The 23,013-nt window shown below is 48.0% G+C and overlaps 1 protein-coding gene and 1 long non-coding RNA gene across 3 annotated transcripts in view; one reads left to right on the top strand and one right to left on the bottom strand.

Annotated features, from left to right (window-relative positions):
• The window catches only part of LOC122366880 (ras-related protein Rab-27A-like), a 34,686-nt gene extending 18,766 nt beyond the window's left edge, over positions 1-15,920 (bottom strand). Inside the window, exon 1 of one of the 2 annotated variants that reach the window (XM_043339526.1) lies at positions 15,750-15,920. In XM_043339526.1, coding sequence (XP_043195461.1) covers positions 15,750-15,852 — 103 coding nt within the window. In that variant the 5' untranslated portion in view covers positions 15,853-15,920. Of the gene's footprint in view, positions 1-11,104; positions 11,401-15,749 lie in introns of those variants that run through there. The other variant, XM_043339527.1, reaches the window with a different exon arrangement.
• Positions 15,921-16,967: 1,047 nt separating this feature from the next.
• LOC122366878 lies at positions 16,968-22,591 on the top strand. Its single transcript, XR_006253965.1, has 3 exons — positions 16,968-17,061; positions 18,324-18,429; positions 22,231-22,591. It is a non-coding gene; the product is annotated as an uncharacterized LOC122366878 (long non-coding RNA).
• Positions 22,592-23,013: the final 422 nt, after the last annotated feature.

The following is a 23,013-nucleotide window of genomic DNA, read 5'->3' as shown; positions in this document are numbered from 1 at the left end:
GCCTATGGGCTACCCGATGATGTGCTTTGATTTGGAATTCGGTCAATCCCTCTACTCGAAAACTGCTGTGCAAGTGTATTTTCGACATAGCCCACAAATGACCTTAGGTCATCGCATGACCTTGAGAGGTCAAATGAGTGTTGGGAAAGTAAGATTAGATGCTGGCGAGTCGATTGGTGACATTTTTAGCGCTCTAGCTCTACTGGGTGGGCCACAATCTGCTGTGCAAATTTGGGCCACGTGACCTTTGCTGACCTCTGTAGGTCACACGGCTAGGAGTGCCACCGAATGACTTGGACTGTGGATTGGACATGTCATGGCCTACATTGTGTGCGAGTTTCAGCTTGATCGGAGGTGTCCCGAATCTGGGCTGAAACCGGGCTGCCACGTATTGAGTGTCGTTTATTTGCACATTTTGACCTACCGAGGTCAAATGGGGTCACATATCGAAAAGCGGTTTTTAAGGAAAGTTACTACGGCCTATGGGCTACCCGATGATGTGCTTTGATTTGGAATTCGGTCAATCCCTCTACTCGAAAACTGCTGTGCAAGTGTATTTTCGACATAGCCCACAAATGACCTTAGGTCATCGCATGACCTTGAGAGGTCAAATGAGTGTTGGGAAAGTAAGATTAGATGCTGGCGAGTCGATTGGTGCCATTTTTAGCGCTCTAGCTCTACTGGGTGGGCCACAATCTGCTGTGCAAATTTGGGCCACGTGACCTTTGCTGACCTCTGTAGGTCACACGGCTAGGAGTGCCACCGAATGACGTGGACTGTGGATTGGGCATGTCATGGCCTACATTGTGTGCGAGTTTCAGCTTGTTCGGAGGTGTCCCGAATCTGGGCTGAATCCGGGCTGAATCTGGGCTGAATATGGGCTATCTTGACGGACATCGTTGTGCGAAAGCTTTCTTTGGCTAGATGTATGAAAAAAACATAGACCGCTACACCTACGTAGTGTATCTGTATCTTTGAAATGGTCTATGCATTAACGAATCAATTTCAATTTATGTCATGAATAGTTTTGTCGACCAGTGTTCGCCACGGGCCCCAAAATCCCCAGCCCAGCCCGGCCCGGGCCCATGGGTTCAGAGCCCGGCCCAGCCCGTAGCCCGCTCTTGGCAAAATGTCCAAGCCCAGCCCGGCCCAGCCCGTCAAAAATAGCAATCTAGTTATTGTCTTAGTCTATTGCTATAATAAGCATGATTGATTACACTATTTTGAGAACAATTCAAATTGCATGAATATTGACATGACAATCATGACTCCCTTCTTTTCAATGAATATAATCATTTCAAGTACCTATGGCACAAATGTTAACAATAACAGCAAGCACCTTAGTCAATTAGGTCATGATTACTCAAAAAGTTAACATGATTATATTAACCACATTCTATGAGTAAAGTTATCTTGCAAGCTGATGTGTGTGAACATTATCATGCATAATTGGTGACTCTAATGCATACTTGAAGGAAGTATTTGCAACTTACTCTTTACTTCCCAGCACTTACCAGCAGAAAAAAAGCTTGACTTATGGGAATTGATGAATCTGTCTCATGTCTGGGATTGACCTTGCTGTTAAATTCACTCCATTGATGCTGCAATATCAAAAGCCTGAGAAAGCATACAGAATAGGTGACACTAGCTTTAGCACTGTCTTCCAAAAAAGAGAAAATCCATCCATTTATCAGCAAAACTGATTTAATCTATTTTCAATTCATGCCCACGTGTCAACCGAATCTCTGTGGACAACTATCTGCTGCTTTCCTTGCTATTTTATGTTAGGCTCTTTTCAAGATATGGATATCGCTAGCAGCGTAAACAGAAAACATGGTAAGTTTGAAATGTCATTGGGTACTTTTGCGACTTTTACGCATCATCATCATCAATTGAAAATGAGCGAACACTTCTTGATTGTCGCAGCTGCGGCAGGTAGCGATTCTGACCAATTGTATAATAAAACATATATAATCAAGTTCTTATTTTGTTTTTCGTTCGAGTTTTCAGACTTCGTGATCTAGGTTTTATTTTCTATTTGTTGCATTTTGTTTTTTAGCTTGATACTAACTTAAAAAACGTATTTATTTGATATACTGCTGTGTATACGAGTAGTAAAGTAATCTTGGTGTATACTACCACCTATAGATGCCGCCACATAAACATAGCGCTTGCATAGCAGGGTTCTGATAACTACATTTTAACTTTTATTAACAAACTAATGATGCTAGAGATTCTCTGATCTTTTTGGTTGCGGAATTTTTATGAAAACCCTCCTATGTGTGACATGATGTGATATTGGATAATTCTCAAGATTCCCAAAATTCAATATGAAGTAGGTTTTCTTTCACATTGCTGAAATTTGGTTTAGTTTTAGTATTTTCCCAGTGGGTTTTGTTTGCATCAGTTTCCAAATTTTCTTAAATTGACATTAGTCGCAAAACCCATAGTCCACAAAGCTCTTGGCCCGGCCCGTCCATAGCCCGTTAACTAATGATATTTGGGGGCCCGGCCCAGCCCGTAGCCCAGCCCGGCCCATGGCCCGTTGGGCTGGCCCGGCCCGTGGCGAACACTGTTGTCGACACTCGTTGCTCAAGCTTCAATCCAAGCGACTAACGAGAAATGGAGCGTTCCATCTAGGCACGTAACTATGGACAAGACTGCGCGAAAAAGATAAAATTGTACATCTTATACGTACTTATATGTTTGCAGGTGGCTCCTAAAACGGAAACTATTATAGCATAGCACGGTTCTCTCCCGGGTCTGTTATGATTTCCTGTCATCCAAAAATGATCGGTAGCTGTGATGGATCCTGGGGGAGCGAGGCACACGGCGCCGGGGTGCTAACGAGCCGTACTATTCTCAGTTCTGTCGAGATCGGCTGTTAGCTGGTCTTCTCAGAACACCACGGTTCGCTAAGGTCATTCATCAGCGCAGTCAACAGTTCTGTATGGTGGGGAGGCGATGATGTGATATTTGATTTCACTGATGAGGGACTACCTACCTATCCAAATATTTAAGTCATTTTACCTAATATGTTTTAGGTTAGTTGTTCGACGTCACGAGCATAAATGACAAAAGATATTGGACATGTGTAAGAAATTATCATCGGTAGATTTCAGATGGCAGTTTACATCCCACAAACTTCATAAGTTTATAGATATACCGGGCCCGAAAGCCATCTGAGGTCAATTTCTCGTGGCCATGTCCCCGAATAATGGTTCAGCAAACCCCATCCATGGAAATTAAGTGGTAGTCCAATAACAGAGCAGCTAGTGAGCTGCGGAAATTTAAACATTACATTACCAGTAAATTATGCAGCCTTGACCATCCAGTAAATGCCACCAATTTCCTTATCAGCTTATCATTAAAATGTCTTCACATATCCAAAATTGATGACACAAAATGGTTCATAAGGATCGACCGTCTCGTTAATGGTGCCCTGCCGGTCATATCCAATGTGGTACAGCAAGGGTGCAACATTAGATTGCCGTCTGTTCCTTCACAAAGACACTGAGCAAGCTTTGTAATTATGCCACTGGCGTTTGTAAAGTACGCTCGTTTTTGACCGACAAGCTGCATCGATAGCACAGGTAAGTAACTAGTAATGGGCTTATTTTGAAAAAAAAATGTTGGCGCTTAGCAGAACATTGACGCTGGCATGACGATTAGTATAAAGTACCTATAAACTGATCCAATAATGTGTCCTGTAGATAAGGACACTTTAAATAGCATTCGAGGGCACATTAGCAAATTAATCCACGTCCAGCTAAGCATGTGGTAATAAAATACCGACACCAACGCATCGTAATAGCACGAATTCTCTCGTTGAAGGCATGCTTATCCATAATAAATAACGTCTAAAAACTCCATTTACCGGCTACAGTCCGGTGCTTTCAGTTGCCGAGGATGCCGACAGTCCCCCATGACCTAATCACTAAGTAAGGTCTGCCCTGACCTACCCAGCGCAGACTCTGCTGCATAATGCAGCCGCGCCATAACCAGCGGCCGAGCAGCGCCCTGGGAGGTCAGTATCCGGCTCGGATCGGCCCCCGGGGTGCGGGTACATCAAATATACAGCGACAGCGACACCCCGGCCCGCGCCGGCCGACCTGCCAATCTCGCCCAGTGGCCAATCGTGCTGATAGACGGTCCGACTGGGCGGACGGAGCGGTGGAAACGGTGCGCACTGACCGCAGTCCAGGGCGCGGACTGAGCAGCGTTCAGATTCAGTGAATAGGCCGCAGTTCACTTCAGATACCGGGACTTTAATTGGCCGTGCAACCCATTCATGGGCCGGGACCTGAACTAACCCGCAGGCCACATGCATCGGGAGTCGGGACCCAGGCCGATGCATGCAGTTGAGACAATGCGGTCAGTCGCGGTTCAGGGGACTGACCAGCGTACCCGAGATGATCCGCATTGTTTGCCCAGACTGAGCGGTGGGCGCAGTTCACCGTTCACCTGCCTGTCCGCGTTACACACACACGGTGTGTGTGTGTGTGTGTGTGTGTGTAAAATTCGTGTTTCATCGCTGTGTCCGTTTTCGTGCCCGACCCACATTTCCGTGCCCGACTCACATTTATACGACTCAATAACTTAGCTCCTATTTTCTTGTTCACGGAAACACAAACATCTTTCTCGCGATGTCACGTCTGAAGCCCAGTGTCCTGAAATTGATTTTTCGGAGAGTGTGATTGAAGCCGCAAGGACGTCACTATTTCAAAAGGACGTCGATATCGGTGCGGAGCCTAAGCCACTGAAGATCCCTTACTTAAATCTATTAAGGTTAGCGATTTTCACTGGCAATATTGACTAATAGCACCTCAAGGCACCTCAAATGATCATATATAGACACAAAGTAATGCCAGTTTACCCCTAGTACAATACAAAATTCAATCATTCACCACAAACACCAAAACAACACTTTGAAGATGTCTAGTTCTTGTCCATGATCGTACACAACAGTCAACAACAAATATGCTTCAACAAAAATCAGCCCAAGAGCCAGCGGCTGTCACTAAATATTGACGTCATAAGAGGGATATTATATCGAGCAAGAGGACTGACGTAAAAAAAACAGACGCCGAAACAAAGAGGTGGAAAATAGTTCGGAAAAATAATTTCCACAGCTTCCTGTTATGAAATTCAATTAAGAAAACTCCAAGGTGGACGCTGAATTTTTCTTGGCTGGAAAAAATGTGAAATCATTTTGCACTTTTCAGTTTTGTACCGACGTCGATTAAATGGAAATGACAAGGTCAATCGACGTCCCCAACATTGCGTGTATTTTTAAGCCAAGGACGACATACTTGAATTAATACTGTTGAAATTCGGCAACTTTATTTTAATTCAAACAAATAAACACTAAATTTTTCCCCCAACCACTATCAACATATGCAAAATTAACTACCTTTGAAGGGCATGTTCCAGGGGCAGCGCTACCCCGTTACTGTGACCTTCTGAGGGGAAAAATAATTAAATATGTTACAGTAATTTGATACAAAAGGTATGTTGCGTGCTTATAGATAAATGTCGAAGTAATATATTCGCATGATTAATTTTTATCTATACACTGGACAGTTACTAAAACTGAAAAGTGGAAAACGACGTCCTCAGATCACTCTATTCAGACATCTTTTCTCTTTCATATGGCAGCTATTACCTTCACATAGTGAAGGAAAAAACCTATCCATATCTGACGCACAGAAAACGAAAATAAAACCGCGTTGTTTACTGTTGCGGCAGTTGGCCAGCGGTGTAGAAAAGGGGAGATGAGTGTAAGAGTGGGTTTGTGAGGACTTAGGATATATTTATTGTCATTTTGCATAGCCGTGTTTTTAGGCTACAGTGGTGATACTTCTTTTTGTTAGTTTCCTTTTGGTGTTTGATATACCTGTCGACTTTTATCTGTCAGGGACGTCGTCAGGGGTGTCGATTTGTGAAAATGGTTGGGGGTGCCCAGAGCTTTAACCCTCACCCGTATACATTGGGGGGGGGGGGGGGGGCGAGCGGACCCCCCCCCCCCAACCTCGGTTTTTCGCGAATAACTCGCGTAAAAAGCGGCCGATCACGACGAAACTTTCAGTAGTGCCCTCGCGTTGAGCAATTTTACACATACCCTTGAAATTTCGCGACCTTGACCCAAATAACCTTTGACCTGTGACCTTCTTTTCGAGACCATGTTTGGCCGGAATCGCGATTTGGCGTATATCGGCTCGCATTAGCCGCGCGTTTGCAGTCTTTTCGTGGTTTCAAGCGTTCAAACATGTGATATGATGTTGCTCCCATGCATCAGGGTGGGTGTCAACTGTCAAGGTCACCTGAAGGTCAGGTCAGGTCACTGACCTTTGATGACCTCGGTTCACTTTTTCGAGTTTTACATGTTTCTAGGTTAGTTTTTGGAGCTGAATTCGAATTTAGTAACCATATGAACATTTACGAAGTAGTTTTGGTCCCTTCCCCTTCGTAACATGTTACGAAGCTGTCAGAGGCGGTTGACACCTAATACGAATACCCGGCAAGACCCCTACTGGTTGAACCCCTAGGACCCCTACTGGTGAAAAACTGTATACCTTAAGCGCCGCTATTTTGACTTGTTTACCCCTGTGACGTCATTTTTTACCTGACCTGAAAATGAGTTCAGTAAAAATTGTAGTTTTTGTCCGTTTGTATCCCATGCCATTTACCGCTTGTTTCTATCTTGCTTCGTTCTCGAGATATCACGGGGAGCAGGTATCCACCCCCCGTCGGTGTGAAGTTGGCGCGGAATGTGGATCCCCGTTGGTGCGCGGGTTAAACCATGGTATTTTACTCAAAGCAAAACCTCAGGACGTCCGTAACCGAAAACCCATTGACGGGGCACGAACGCGTCGATGGCTACCAAATGCCAAGATTCCTTTACTACTCAGCTTGGTTCACTAGAGAAATAAAGGCGTCGTGGTGACGTCATCAGGGGAAATCCTTTACGTTCAAATGAAGGGGTCATTTGAATTGCTGATTTTGGCTCGAGATAGTCCTATTTATTTAGTTTCAGCCCCATTTATCGTAATGAGGCCACTGGCGGTCGCAGCCGCTAGCAAAAGGGGGGGGGGGGGGGGGCCAAAGTCACACTCGCGGGACATAACATGTATCCGTCACCGGAGGGGGGGGGGGGGGGTGATCAGCTAATTTTTTACGTCCACGAGGCGCCGAAAAAGTTGGCATTACTTATGCTTCATCCACCTCATTCTTGCGTGAAATCTTTAAGCTCAATTTAAGGCAAAATCGCCAGTTCCATTTCCCCTCCCACGGTGTTTCCACCGGTCGGGCCACTGCACCATGGCGACGGATCGGTGTAGCATATACTGGAAGGTCGGGCACGCGGATTCATGACCTAACCACTATAAAACAATTCGGAAAAGTACAGATACCTCTTGCTTCGAACAAGCATGTGAAACCCAGAGAGCATTTTCAAACCATGACATTTACCCATATAGTTGTGTGGCGGCGGGGGAAAGTAGGTACACCGACCTCTGGAGACCCCCGCCCCACAGGTTCCTGGTTTTCAAAATTGGCATCTGAGGGCCGCGCGCGACTCGTGCGGGGTTTCGCAACGGCTCTATTGGGGCTCACTCAACCTGTCTTATAGTCCTACTGCTAAAAAGACTGGCCCTGAGCCTTAAGGACTTCATCAGTCTCTGCCAGCCCCACACACCGGCTCATGGGGTCCCGACGTCGAAATATGAGGGAATCTGCGCGGGACCATCAGGACGTAAAGTAATCTCGATCAGGACCAACGTAAGGCTATGCACGAGTCTGCGTGAGCCCTGTGATCTTCAGAAGCCCACCCATGTATGTTTTCACTTAGAGGCCAGTTTTGGGCCCTCAGAGACCAGTACAGGGCCTGCAGACTGCAAAGGCCTAGGCCAGTAGTTTGAGACCATCAGAGACCGAGTTGGGCTCTCGGAGGCTAATGTGGGTCTTTACTCATTACAGGCCAACATGGGACCCTCAGAGGTCAGCGTGGGGCCCTAAAAAACGGCATGAGCCGTCGTTGGACCCCAGAGGCCAGCAGAGGGCCCTCAAAGGCCAAGATGGGCCCTCCTCAGAGGCCAATGCAGGCCCTTAGAGGCCGGCATCGGGTCTTCAGCAGCCAGTGCGGGGCCCTCATTGGCACCTAAATGTTCGTCTTGGGACACCGGAGACAGCAACAAGGCCATTAGAGACCGGTGTGAGACGCTCAGACGCCGGTTGGGGCCCCTGAGGCCGGTTAGGGGCCTCATAGGCCAGATGTGGGGCCTCAGAGGTCGATGTGGGCTCTTAGCGGTCAACGTGGGCGCTTGACCGCCACTGAAGTTCCCTCAGAGGTCAGTGAAGACCGGTGTGGGAGCTATATTAATAGCTGGGCGTGTTTTGTTTTTTAGCCTCGTGACGATCGAATCAGGGCCAGGGCCCCATACACCTATGGGGGCCCATCGGTTGCTTGAGGGGGGGGGGGGCAAATGATATGATGGCCCCTTTATGTGCCTTGGGGGGGGGGCATGGCCCTGATGCCCCCCCCCCCCCAGCGACCGCAACTGTGTGCACATTACATACAGGCCTCTGAGATTACATACTAGCTCATGCAAACTCTATGCAGGCGCCGGAGGTCCCACGCTAATCCTTAAGAAACCAAGCCGGCATGCGGCGTCACCACCGGGCTTCTGAGGTGCACAGCACCAACCCATGAGGTCTTATGTGTCGTAGAGCCACGCTCATTTGGCAGGGCCCACCCGCCACTGGCGAAGAGGGTCTCATGCCAGCCATTGCTGGGCCTACGAGAGCCTCAAGTAAACCCACGCTGATATTCCATATAAGATCCGGCCATACTCGTGAACCGGTGCCAGCGACGCTGACCGCCAAATTGACAGAATGCGAAACTGAGCCCACTCATGAGTGAAATTTACGTCCTTTGATGGCGCAAGAGAGAAAATGAAACATACAAAAAGCTTTTCTAGGACTTTTGTTCGATCTGAAAGGTGGGGCCAAAAGATAGTATGGCCCCACCTTTCAGCACCAAAGGGGGGGGGGCATGGCCCCCGTGGCCCTTTCCCCCTGGGACCGCCTATGAATGAGGCGAACTAATTGTTACATTGGTACTTGATGACACATAATCCTTTTTTTTTCTCCAACTCGCTCGAAAGATGATGAAATTCGCATGCATGCCTATGGGTGAAGGGAGATTCCACCGCCGTGGTGACGTCACGGTAAAGGAATTCTGGAACTCGTGAACAGGGGATGCCAAATGCTGCTGTCTGGTATAAATAAAGCGAAAAATTGTGTCCATTTTTACAACGCATTCTGATGTAGGCGGTAATTAGAGCAGGGGCGCGGGAACTACTTCCAGACGGGGGGGGGGGGGGGGCACACCATAATTGAAATCAACCTAGGGTAAACCAAACCTAGTTTTCTCGCCGGTTTTAGGCCACTTATTTTTCATCCCTTGGCGTTTTCATCAAAAAAGAAAACATTTGCACAAAAGTGCGATACCTATTACGTCTTAATGCTGTGGGGGCACCGCCCCCACGGCCCCAGAGTTGGGTGGAGGGGTAAACTGTCCCAACTGCCCCCCCCCCCCGTTCCCGCGCCTATGAATTAGAGAAAACAATGCGTTCAAAGAATCGTAACAGTGGTACCAGTACCAACTTTGGTTGTGGGTGCCCAGAGCCCCTTGGGGGGTGCCCAACTCAGCATTGGGGGTGCCCGGGCACACCCAAAAGTATACAAATCGACACCTATGGACGTCGTTTGGCTTTCCGGGACGTCACAAAGAGAATCTGTTAAGGTGTGGGTTTCCACCCAAATTCACGAAAATCAGGACACTGCTGAAGCCAAGCAGGATCCAGACCGGCTCGAAACTGACACCGTGACGGTGTTGAGACAAACCAATTACCACATCATCTTCCCTCATCGGATCCCAAAACATATACCGACACAAAATGCATGAGAGCGAATATGATTTACAAAGGCTGCCGAACCGATTATCACCAAAGGCTGTCAAACCGCAATCCACAATTTTGATTTGATTGAGCCGGAGAGCAAAGGACTGCAAGCAATAACCAAGCAGCGTCGGAACGCCAGGTCTGACTCGAGATCGAGGGACCTCAGTCTCGGAGACAAGTCCTCGGAGTTCGCCGCCCTCCCACGCTAATCGGCAGAGTTACCGGCCGACGCAGAACATATGGGGTCAGGCTGTCAGCAGAGGGCGTCACCGCGAAAGCCGAAGTAACGGAGCATATGGATACGATTGTCGCACACAACTTGGAAAGCAGTTTATTGATGAGTACACTTGGAGACTGAGGCATATTATAAATTATTAGGCATCCCACAGTCAATAGAAATTAATCGCAAGATTTCGGGATGTTAAGAGTAAATGTTTTTAGCTAGGATTGAAACTTTCATGGTTACAAAGGGCAAAGGTAGTGACTCCACACAAGCTTTTTTCTAAGGAAGTTCTCGATCGAGTCCTTTACAGATTCCTTCTTCGGCCTCATGCATAAAATAATGCCTACAAGAAATAATGAGAAAGGCAATGTTGTCATCGGTGATCATGAATGGCCATCATATCATCACCCAACGATGAGGAGCAATCAAATCATCCAGGCCATATAAACATCAGAAGAGTCGGCACACATGTTACACTACACGGAACCCTATAAAGATGCGCGTACTACGCCGAAGAATCGCATTCCCATCATTCCTTTCCTACCAAGATGAAAATCCACCCCCTCTCTGAGGCCCGATAAGCTGTGTCAGAATCGACAAGTGACAGACATTGCACCTGCCTTATCGGCCGGACGGCCGAAGTGTGACACGTACGATAGAACTTTACTGTACGATAACACTGAAGTTGAAAAACGTTAAGGTGCGGGTCGTTGAAAGCATTCGATAACGCCGAGACCCGACTTTTGTTATGCATTGCCAAATTTCACAATCAAATATAGTGCTCCAGGCATCCACCATGGCCCTTATGTCATCTAGGTATGATCTTATCTACCCTGGTTTGATTTTTTCACGGCCATTTACTTAGCGCCTCCACATCCACTAAGCAGTAAGCACCATCCCGAACATTAAAACGTCTCACCTTTCAGTACGTCGATGCGGCGCAGGTTCGCACTTCCCATCAGTTGGGCGGCCCAGCCCACCACCACCCCTGCCGCGGCAGCTGGTACACACCAACACAGCGCAACACCAACACAAACGGACACCAGCACACACCAGCAATCACCACCGGAGATCCTATCAGCCGACGCTACCGCTCACCGATCGCGGGCGACACCGCTCTGATCCATGTCCAGATAGCACGACCTACGACCTCGTCACTGAGCGTCAGGAGTGCAGCGGGAACACCTGTCTCCGACCGGGTCGGTCCGCCGGGCACAAGTGGCCGCCAGTCGGCGCCGCGCTGAGCCGAGCGACGCCGGGCCGTCGGTGGCAGGAGGGGCGGGGCGGCCGGCTGAGACGAGCGCCGGCACCGGGGGACGCACAAGTGGAGAGAGCGGTGGGAGACGGGGAGCGGAGAGAGAAACGGAGGAGGAAGAGGAGAAGGCAGAGTGGAGTGAATGAAGCAGTGATATGAAGAGGACTGAATAATGCAATATTGAAAGAGTAGCGCATATGCAAGTGTCAAAAGACGGCAACTTCGCGGATGAGCGTTAATATCGGCCTGTCTGGATAAGCACATTTGACACAGCCGGATATCTCCGAGGTCATCCACCATGGGCACAAAGTTACAGCGCAGTATGGGTGCCATGCGACCTGGCTTTCGATCTGTCGTACAACAGGTCATGACACAGAACATCGCCGATAAGAAAACCACCGCCGATCAACAGAAAACCTATCAGAGCCTATCTCCTAGACCGGCAGACATAAAAGCTGGTCGAGCTAGCAGGCAGAAAATTCGTCTGTCGCACAATGATCTCAGGAAGCCCGATAGGAGGAGCCGCCAAGAAAGGTCACAAGAGCGTCAGTCATCGCAGGAGATCCGGAATGATAAGGTATCTAACGATAAGTCGAAAACGACATCAGAACAGAAGCTAAAACAAACTCTCGGCCGATCCGGTAGAGATAAACGTGAGAAATCGACTGATCGCAACCATCAGCAGCTCCCAAATACACATCAACCCTCCAAAACAAGCAAACAGGCCGAGTACACCGCAAGCGAGCCGCAATATAACTCAAGAGGATATAAGAAACAGGCCAGGGAGGATGGACCTGAAGACCATCAAAGACTACAAGTGCCAGGTAAGACGATAAAGGCCGCACACCCCCGAAGCAAGCAGGCGAGCCCGCGACATTCGCCAGCAAATCCAGGAAACGAGCATCCAACTAACGGTCATCAGAATCGCCAGCACTCTCAAGCTGTCAACAAGCCGAACAAAGCAGCTCCAGAAGAGGGATCAAGAGATCGCAGTAAGCAGTACGCACCTGCAAAATCAACGACTGAGAGCCAAACAACGAAACCATCCGACCTGAGAGAGAACATTCAGCAGGCAAAAATAGCAGAGATACATCGGAAAAAGTCAACAGATAGACAGATACAGCCGCCAAACACACGAGGTAGGCAGCCTACCAAGCCGACAGTGAATAAATCATATAAGGATACAGAGAGGCGGAAGAATGATTCAAGTGTGACGGAACACAGCGAGCCATCATCCGAGAAGAAATATCAGCAAATAGATAAATCGGGAATTCAAAACGACCCTAAAGCGGGAAAACAACACAAGGTGCACCCGCATCTGAAGGACACAGGTCATAATCGATCAATGTTAAATAAATCCAAAGTAGCTGATCAAAGTCGTGGAGAAGTAGAAGCAGACAGGACAAAGATAAAAAACGGAAAGGAAGAAGCCAAATCGCAACCGCGGCCAACAGAGGACAAGACACCGGTGCAAAAACTCTCAGGGATGCCAACACAAAATAATGCTGGCTCAGCAGCCGTGGAAAAAGAAAAGAAAGAACTCAGCAAATACGGGAAAACGGAAAACGGAAGAAACAAGAGAGTTCGTCGTAAATGGGCGTCACTTGCCCAACTTGTAGCGCAAACAAGCAAATTAGCACCAGTGACTACCAGCAAAGCGTCCAAAACATCGCCTAATCAAGACATTCCGCTGGTAGATAAGGAAAGGACGACGGTAGACCAAAGATTACCGAATGTCCCCGACAAAGCCAAGATAACGACTTCAACCAAACTCAAGACGAAAATAATCCCAAGAAAGGGCAAACTCTTAAAAGTCAGCACCATCAAGAGAGAGCCAATATCATACAGGCGCAATGCTACTCGCAAAACAAAATTGAACTCAGTTCAGCCTGTATCCGATACAGCAAAGGTAGCATCGCTGGATGCCGAAGAAAACAACCAAAGAGACGACAAATTAACAGATCGCCAACAGGAGACTTCATATGAAGCCAACAGTAGCAGAGTCCCGGTAACAAAAATCAAGCCGAAAATGGCGAAAACTCAGCAACGAGCCCAATATCGAAAACAGAGGAGTGACAACCTCGCCATCACAGACGACGAAAGTGACATGGCACATCCGCTGAACAGGACAATGACTCTTCTGAAGGGCTACTCCGAAATGATTTCCACCGATGCCTCTGGCGAAATCAACCCGAATTCCAACAATCAACTCGACACACCAGGTCCCGATGACTCTAAAGAGGTCGAACCGAAACGAAACAATCAGCAAACGAAAACGGAACAAGGCAAGGACATTACTCCGCACACAGAGCTCAAAGTGGACCAGAAATTGATCCCACAAATAGACCTTACTTCTGAACAACAGGGAGACACCGCCACCTCCCATCAGCCCTCCGACCCCTCTTCATCCGACCCCCACCCCGCCGACCTTACTCCGTCCGACCGTGACCCCGCCGACCCCTCTCTTTCCGCCGACCATCTGACCCCCAGCCGCCGTCCCAGCACGGCCACAGCGCGACAGCAGCAGCAGCGGCGCCGGCAGCGGCTGCTGGTCAAACTGGAGGAGGAGGCGCGGCGCCGCGAGGGCGGCCAGCCGGTGTCGCCGGCCCGGCGGCTCACCGTGACAGCCACGCCCTCCCCGACGCCCAGCGTGGCCGGCGCCAGGTCGCCCAGGCCGCTGAACATGCCGCGAGTGCGGCTGGATAGCGAGACGGCGCAGCTGAAACCCAGCTGAACGGACTTCGGTGCCTGTCAGCGAGACGGCGCAGCTGAGACAGAGCTGAACGAGACGTCGGTGCTGTCCAGTGTGATAGATTGAAGGGACGGGACAGCGGAGCGGGCAGATAGGTTCCACCCAAACGATTGTAAAATAAAAGCAAACGGTAGATCAGTCGATAGATTACACAAATTAGATTGGAAATCTCGTTGTCTAACCCGAGAAAGAAGCACGATATCGTCGTAAGCACAGCACGATAAGATCCTATGCCCGTTTTGTGGCGGTGAATCACACGGAACGCTAGGTGGCGCCGCGAGCGTAGCGCCCCCTGCAACTCGGCTCCCAAGTTAGTGATCCTGACGAATGGCTAGCACAGTTCCAGAATCCAGAGATAGTTAAAATATTTCGAAATACTCGCGATTGTCAGTGTATGTCAAAAAGCGAGGCTAGCAGAGCTAAGAAGACGTCAAATATTCTTTATTTTTACTGGTGATGACGTGGCGTGGTGATGATGTTTGTTATTGCCACTTGCCGATCAGCAATCTGAATCATGGTATGGCTACCACTGCTAACCTATTGACTACTGCATTACCTACCTACTGTAATACTGTATGTCTGCATGAAATGGAGTACCTAGCCTATGCAGCTACTGAATGTGTCTTATTGAATCATCTAGCTAAATAAACAAAACAATCAATGCTGATGACAATCATTCTGCAGCTGGTTTTCCAGAGATTCTGATAGAAATTCACATTTCTTTGTAACTCTGTGGACACACCACATACAAGTTACCACTAACAACCACTGTTTGGCACAATGCACAATTGAACGGTATCGGTAAAGCTGGCGTCACCGTCGCGGCTAACCAGTATATCTATGTGCGGATGAAGTTAGAGCAAAAAACATAACCTAACCTGACCTATCCTTACCTACTAACCTACAGCCTACCAACTTACAAACCTACAACCTACCAACCTACAACCTACCAACCAACCTACAACCTACCAACCTACATACCTACAACCTACCAACCTACTAACCTACCAACCTACAACCTACCAGCCTACAACCTAACCTTCCTAGTACCTATACCTACTGCAGGCGCCGACGGTGACGCCAGTTGTACCGATGCCCAATCACAATTGAACTACAATATGACAGTTTCAAACAGTACCAATCACTAGTATTAGGCACAACTATGCACGTTGACAACAGCCAAGCCCTTTAGTTTGTGTGAAAAAACTCGCAACCGAGGACTATAGCTTGCGCAGGCCTCACAGGGCCAGGGGAGTTGATGCCACCCCCAAGGTTTTTCGCAAATAATGTAAAAACGGTGGCGCGTAGCGCTGCCAAATTTGGCATACCCTCTGGGGCAATCTTTTAAGGTAATAGTACGAGCAAAAGCTTGTGAAGCTCAAAACCGCTCGGCACAACTTATAAATCAAAATAAAAGTTGATGTAGGTAATAGTTTGAGCATGAGCTGTTGAGCTCAAGCTGACCAGCTGTTGACAGTTAAAGTTGTGAGTGGAATATAGCGCCATACTGAAGGCTTAGCTAACTTTGTACATTTTATGTATTTTAGAAATGCTCACCTGTAAAAGACACCTTCCTTATCCCAGAACTTCGACGCCTCCTCAGCTCAACAAGTGGTCGCTGATGTTGAGCTCGATTTTTGCGATTGTTTACACGCGTCATGTTTGCAATACTGCCGCCACATTACCTGTGATCTTTTGATCCGCGATTGCATTGCTGACAGTGACATGTAACCAATCAACGGGCGTTCTTCGTCTGAACAGGAAGTAATTGAACACAAAATACGGTTAGTGTTGTATAAATCCATAAATCCATAGAAATCCGATAAATCCATAGAAATAAAGACACTTAATATATTTATAAATTATATCAATGGACATATCAATCATTTGTTTATGTTGCTCCTTTTCTTCGAAAAAAAATGAAAAAACAATGCGTTTTACTCTTTTGTGTTTTGATATATGAGCCATTCGATTTTCACAGCAACACGCTGCTAAAATCGAGAGTTGCCTAGCAACACGTTTGTAGTTTCATTCTAACGTCATTGAAAACGGCCTTGAACAACGATTGAACACAAAGTCCAAGGCCCTAAATACAAGGTTGCACGGACTTATTTCTACTAAACCTACCAGAATATAGTTTCACGGTTGATTATTTAAATAATTATTCAATCAAAATTTCTTTATTATTATCTTGTAATCATTTGCAAGCAATTTTATAAATCAACTTTCAATTTGCTTGCCTTTTACTAGCAAAATAACTTTTCTAGTATTGGGTCAACATAGTGGTGTAGCAGTAGGAACCACATCTGGCAAAACCCCAATACCTACATACAGCAGAAAAGCAGCCACCAGGTGTCGCTACAGTCGCAGCACAGATGTCGCGCGCGTCGCCAATCGCCAAACTACCGATTTCCATAAGGCTGCATATGTACAGATATGTAACGGAAAGTCGCCCTTAAGGATTACGCTTACATCCTTTGCTTATCAGGTCGATGGTCGGAAATTGGGAGGGTCTCGGCTATTTTCGACCACGGATATGCCTTTATCACATGATGAGGAACATGCTGATAAGCGTTTTAGGTGTCATAACAGCACAAAAGTATTTTTAATCATTTTTCAAAAATAGCCGTTCTGCCGTATCTTTCAGTGCAAGGTGCCGTCGGTCATCCCCGACGTGACGTCACGCCGGGGATTTCCAGATTTTCCTACTAGACTTCGACGCCCCCTGACAAAGTCCATCACACAACGAGCAATCCCGCCTATTTTGGATTTTTCGGAAATCCCTCGGGAGTCGGGATTCATCTCAATCTAGTCCATCCCTTCCATCCTGTGGGATTAAAAGGGGACTTGGACTGAGGTGAAATACAGGGTATGATAAAAGATTATTGGTGTTGTGGGTTCATTAGCCTTGGTCAAGGCTATATAAACCTTGGTGTTGTCTGCTACCTACGTTTCCATGGCCCAAGGGCCATGTTAAACCGATTTTGTTAAATGGTTTTTCACCATCATGTCAGTTAGACATTTAAAATTGTGAATATATTATTAGGTGCTAGCTAAAGCCATATGAATATTCATTTTTGCATAAGATGAATAGTACCTACCTATTCAATAAAAATGCACGTGAAATTTCACTCATTCGATTTAGATGTGTCATGGAAACGTAGTGTCAGTGTATGTCGCGAGTTGGAATGCATGTCACAATGCTGTGTGTCATTGAGCTCTACGCAAACCTCTTGGTAAATGTCAAGTTTAAGTCCTAAGAAGATTTCATTGATAAATTTTTCATATTTTTACATTATTTGACATCCTGAATCCAAAAATGATACTCATTTGTCTCGCAAATAAAAGAAAAAAAACAATCAAACCTGACCTAACCTTACCTACTTACCTATAACCTACCAACCTACAACCTACAAACCTACCCTAACCTAACCTAACCTACAAACCTACCTACCTACAACCTAAAACCTACAAACCTACAACCTAACCTAACCTAAAACCTAAAATTTTTGCTGTTTCATATTCGTATCAAAAGCGCCACAATTGTAGTTAGGACCTAAACTTGACATATACCAACCTCTTTGCCTCCAGGTTGAATTGTTGACCATCAAGATAGCTTTAAATCAGCTACCAGCCCTAGTGGATCCCCATACCATGCTGATGAATACCTATGATATGGATTTAAAATATTGAGTTTGATGAATATGTATCCTGATACAATGCACTGAATGTGCTTTGATTTATTCATGCTTAATTTTTTTGTGGCGGATTTTGAGACTCAAGCTCCCTCTCCCATTCTATTGGTCCAGTTCCCCCACCAAGGCTACGGAACTCCACCCAAGGTTCCCACTACACATTCTTAATTTCCTATACCATACTTGAATGACTTTTTGGGGCTTAAGTGCTGCAAGCACTGGTCATAAATATTGATACATGGGTTTACCTATTTTTGAAGTGCCTACCAGTTCTAAGAAGAGCCAGAAAATGAGGTTTTTGTTTGTCTGGATGGTGTAAAGCTGCTCACTCTATTTTTTTCCTTTTGGTCTGCTGAAGCTGTTTGCTTTTTATTATGCTTTGCTTTTCCTTTGGTAGAAAATAGTTTATGGCATAATGGTGTTTTTGTTCCCACAGACCACAGGAGCTGAATCTAAGTCTGCTGGAGGACACTCTTCCAGAGTCAACTCTCAGACATACAGCTTTTCATTGATCCCTATGCATGGTGGATAGGAGCTGCAAGGTGAGCCAGTGCAGAGTACAGTCACTCTACCCAAGTACATTCTGAATTATCTGTTTATGGTGGTTTTGATGGGCTTGGCACATGGCTATCTCAGCATTGTAACTGATAAAGTTTCAGATAATAAGTGACCTCCAGATACTTGAGATAAAGCTTGTCTTCTGTCAGATTGCACAGATTACTAGGAATGCTCACTTTGGTGATGCCAGTTACTGGACAAGGTTGCCAGTCAATTTCGTGTGTGACATGTGGAGAGGCATGTCAAGCTAGTTACCGCTGCCCTCACCACCTGCCACTGGTGGTGCCTTTCTCCCTTTTCTGGAAGGAGGAAAAATCGATAATTTTTGGGGACTCTGCCTCTCCTGTCACACTTTGGACTGGATAGCCTGGCTTGTGAAGTGTGAGTGAACCAAAAATATGACAGTTTGTTGTTGGTTTAGCATGACCTTCGCATGAGTACCTATTTTACATTTAAAACCACTGTTGTACCACTTACAAAAATAAGAGATGAAAACAACAGTCTAGAAGCGATTGAAAAACGTAGTATTGGTTCCAGTTCATCGATTCCTCCGTATACGCTGCTCAGCTGAAACCCCACGCACGGGTCATTGGGCGCAAAATGACCACCGCAGTCGACGCGCCCGTAAACCCTAATAAACAAACAAACAGGCACGGGGGTCATATCATCCGATTTCCGACGGACTCCCGCTTACGCTGGCCCACCAGTATATACACCGTACGCCCTTGGGCCCACCGTCCCCATAACACGGTGTAACGGTGCATCTATCGACCTGGGTCACTCGAGGTCGGCTCGAGGTCGGCTCGCATGTCCCTGAGGGATGCCACCTGCCGCGAATCGGCTCTGCAGTCTGCCCCCGCCCGCGTCCCGATATAGGGCCTTGGCCCGCGGCGGGAGGGCCGTCTGCCTGCTGTCCGTCCGCTGCTGATGGGCTAGTTCGATAGCTCTTTTGTTGCCATGGTTACGCGTAAACAGGCGTGGCGACCCGACCGTCTTGATTGGAGGTGTCCCGAATCCGGCCCGTGGCGGTGCGGACTTGGTGAAGGTTTGTATGGATGGATATGTGTAAGAGGAAATTTCATGGATCGCTATACCGCCGTGAGACTGCGTCAGGGAACGGTAATCCTTAGATGAAGGAGTCATGTTTGACCTTTGCCATGTGGTGTGGGTATTTATAGTCACCATGGTGTGGGTGATGTGCGCTGTATCACCGTGTATATAAATACGCTGTATGACCCCGCTATTAGTGTGCACTGGACGGACCCAAGCAAACAAACAAGTAAACAAACAAACAAACGAACGAACGAACGAACGAACGAACAAACAAACAAACAACGGTATAGGGGCGAGGGGCGGGGCGAGGAAAACTCCTGATGGAACTTTGACCTTTGTAGGCGGAAGTTGAGCTCGTGTCGTTCCTTTTCGCAACGATTGATCCCACTATTGCATCCTCCGGTTTTACCGATACGTTTTTCTCATCCAGAAACTACCACACGTGTATGGGTGCCACGGCTTTGGTTTTCAGTGGATATTTTCCATGAGCATTGAGCATCTGACCAGCCTACACCGGCACCAGCGAAATGCGCTGCTGGCAGGCCTGGCCTGCCACCTAACGGTAGGGCGGCGAGGTGCCTGCGGCCATCAGCGTTGCCATGGCGACTGCATGATTGATTTCCGCCGGCCGGAGAATTGGGCGCTCAGCGTCGTTACGGTGGGCTGGCCGGCGCGGTGACCGGGTCACTCGGCACAAGCTTACCGAGCCGGTCGGCCGACCGAGCCGGCGATTCCATCGTCACACTCTGAATGTGTGTGGAGCGTCCGATGAACGGAAGGGGGATGAGTTAGCTGATAATAGGCTCGGATTATGTTTGGGTGAGGTATGAGCTCTGCTCTGTTGAATCCGACTTTGTTGTGATGGACAGGAAGTAGTTCTACCGGAATGTTGGAATGAGCCTTGTCCACTCCATGAGATTGCTGCGACTGCGAGGAGAGCGATGGTAACCTGCCACTAATCTGCCTGCTCCACCGGCCGCTCATTGTCGAGAGTAGTTCACGTTTTGGCCGAGCGGCGGCGCCACCGTCAGCACAGGTGCTGCCACCTAGAATCGATCCCGGCGCCGGCGAGTGGGAGTCTCTACCGAGGTCGGCAGCGACCGCCTTCACAACGGGGACCGACAGCTCTGTACTTATCCATGTCCAACTCAGATCCTGCCGCCTTACATTCTAAACAGTTAAACTTATGTTGCATGGTTATCATGAGTCGGTTTGTAACATGTCGATTCCTCACGGCTCGTGCGTTATGTAGCATGCTCGCCGATTGTTGTCCGCGTCTCCGTCGTGCTGCACCGTTCTGTCATCGGGCCGTCATTCATCCAGCGCTGACACGCTTGGTACGCCGCTGGGAACCGGGTAGGGGGAGTAGGGTGGACCTCCGGGTGACGTTAACTGACTTCGCCGGCGGCGGGGCGGCCGCACGGGGCCGGGAGGGGTCATCGATTCAACCCCGGACTTGTATCGCCCCTGTGGCCCGGCGGCGGACCACTGGTTGCTCGGGACCGCCGGTGCCAACAGGTGGTTAGATGTGGGCCGCGCTGAGCCGGTCAGTTGTGCGGCTGATCGGACCCCTCCCCCCTCTGGTCAGCGGCTGGTCGGCGCCCCTCCCCCTCCTATCCCCAAGTCATCCGGGTCTGGGACCGATTCGCGTTGGCGCACTAAGGCCCTAGTGACACTTGATTTCAAGCGTCACTATGCGATTTCGGTTCGCGCTGAGCCACTAGCCGATTGGTGTAAAATACCGCTTAGTGTCACTACATTCAAGTGTCACTTGGCCGCCTAGTCTTACTAGCTTCCTAGTGCGCCATCTCGAATCGGCCCCTGATCTCGTCTCTCTTTTCTAGGAAGGAATGTTCAGTAGATCCTCTTCTGAGTGATATGACACCGGATACCATGCTGGCTCAAAAGGAGTTCCGAACTGACCTGACTCGTAGGTGGAGTTCGGCGACTTAGTGATTCTTAAAAACACACGGCTTCTTGATAAGTCCATCTATATTGGTTTCTTACCGTACCAACGACTTCGCTTTCACTTACGTTACAGTATTTAACTGAATGGCATTTCCGTATTTGTCTAGCGCTTTTTATCTTTCCAGTGACCACCGTTACATTCGTTGCCGGCTTCGATCGATTAGTTTATGATTTGGCATTCAGGTGGATGTTAACCCATCCCATCCCACAAGGGACAGACGGCAGAGGCACCCATGCGTCCCTCATGCGACTATCACGAAACTTTTTGGCTATGACAGCTCACCTTCCCTATCAGCATGCTAAACGCCGTTGTTGCCGCTTCGGACTGTTTTGTTTCGGCCATACGATGAGGTCTCCACATCTTTTGTTGTCATCCTCGATTCACGGAGGCACCGTGTGCTGCTAGATACGCTGATGGTTGCCGCTCTATGGGTGCCACTGGGCTGAGTTACACGGAAGATAGAAGAAGAGAACGGCTGGGGAGACATCCTCCGGGCAGAGATGGTATCAATGGCCGCGATGAGTATTCACACATTTCTAATTATCAATGAGAAATAAAAGTTGAGGGAGAGATCGAGCTTGACAGTTTTGTTTTGGAGGCCAAGACCCTAAACGCCCCCCCCCCCTCCTCTTCCTAGGGCCTTACTCCCGAATCTGTCAGTGTATCTATTCCCGATATTCTAACGTGATTAATGTATTTTGATTGGCGATTATGTGCCAGAATCGGCTCATAGACGGCGAGCTCCTAATGCATCTTTTCGCAGTTGACAGATGCCGCGAGCCGACATTACAAGATGACCGATAAAGCTCGACGTCATTCATTCGGCACTATTGCAGCGCGTCTGGTGTTGCGGTTGTCGGAGTATTACGCCAGTTCTACCATTACGTAAGTCTCAGAACCGAGATTCTGCCTGCCGTCTGGTGGGTGTTCTGAGTGCTCAGTGGCAGGCGGCGGCACGGCTGAGGCGGGCGGCAGTCATGGCAACAGCGAGGAATGGGGGTGTTGCGACATATGAACGCGGTGGAAGGGGTTCATATGTTCATTTGTGTTACGTTGGAATGGTGCATGGTTGGTCTATGCCCAAATCATTAGAATGCCTGAATCATGTTCCGCTTTCAGTGTAGATGACGTAGCCGCGTGAAATGAATAATTTTTTAGGAATTCACTTGAAGAAAAATATTTGTTTTGGAGTTTTGTGTATTTGTATTTGTATTTGTATTTGTACATACGGTCTCCATTGTATGGCTTTTCAGACCGCGATTGATGGTTCTTAGCACACTTAGCCTATGGTTGTTACAACTAAGTACATGGCGTAATATTCACATGAAATGCAGTAAGGCACACAAATAAAGCTCAGGCAGCAGTACATCACACATGGCGACATACACTGACAGGATGGTTCACTCGGTCAACGATCGCTGCGCCGGTTCCACTGCGCAATTGCACGGTAAGTGAAAAAACGCCTCGCAAATTCTGTGTGGATGCGAGGCAATTGTAACAAGCCCGCGGAAGTGGAGCGCGTTTCTCTGCTGGATATCTCGCGTCG

The sequence above is a fragment of the Amphibalanus amphitrite genome, unplaced genomic scaffold (assembly GCF_019059575.1).
Source record: "Amphibalanus amphitrite isolate SeventyFive unplaced genomic scaffold, NRLGWU_Aamphi_draft 000836F_arrow, whole genome shotgun sequence".
Taxonomy (NCBI): domain Eukaryota; kingdom Metazoa; phylum Arthropoda; class Thecostraca; order Balanomorpha; family Balanidae; genus Amphibalanus; species Amphibalanus amphitrite.
The sequence above is the reverse complement of the archived record's forward strand: the minus strand, read 5'-3'. Positions and strand labels throughout refer to the sequence as shown.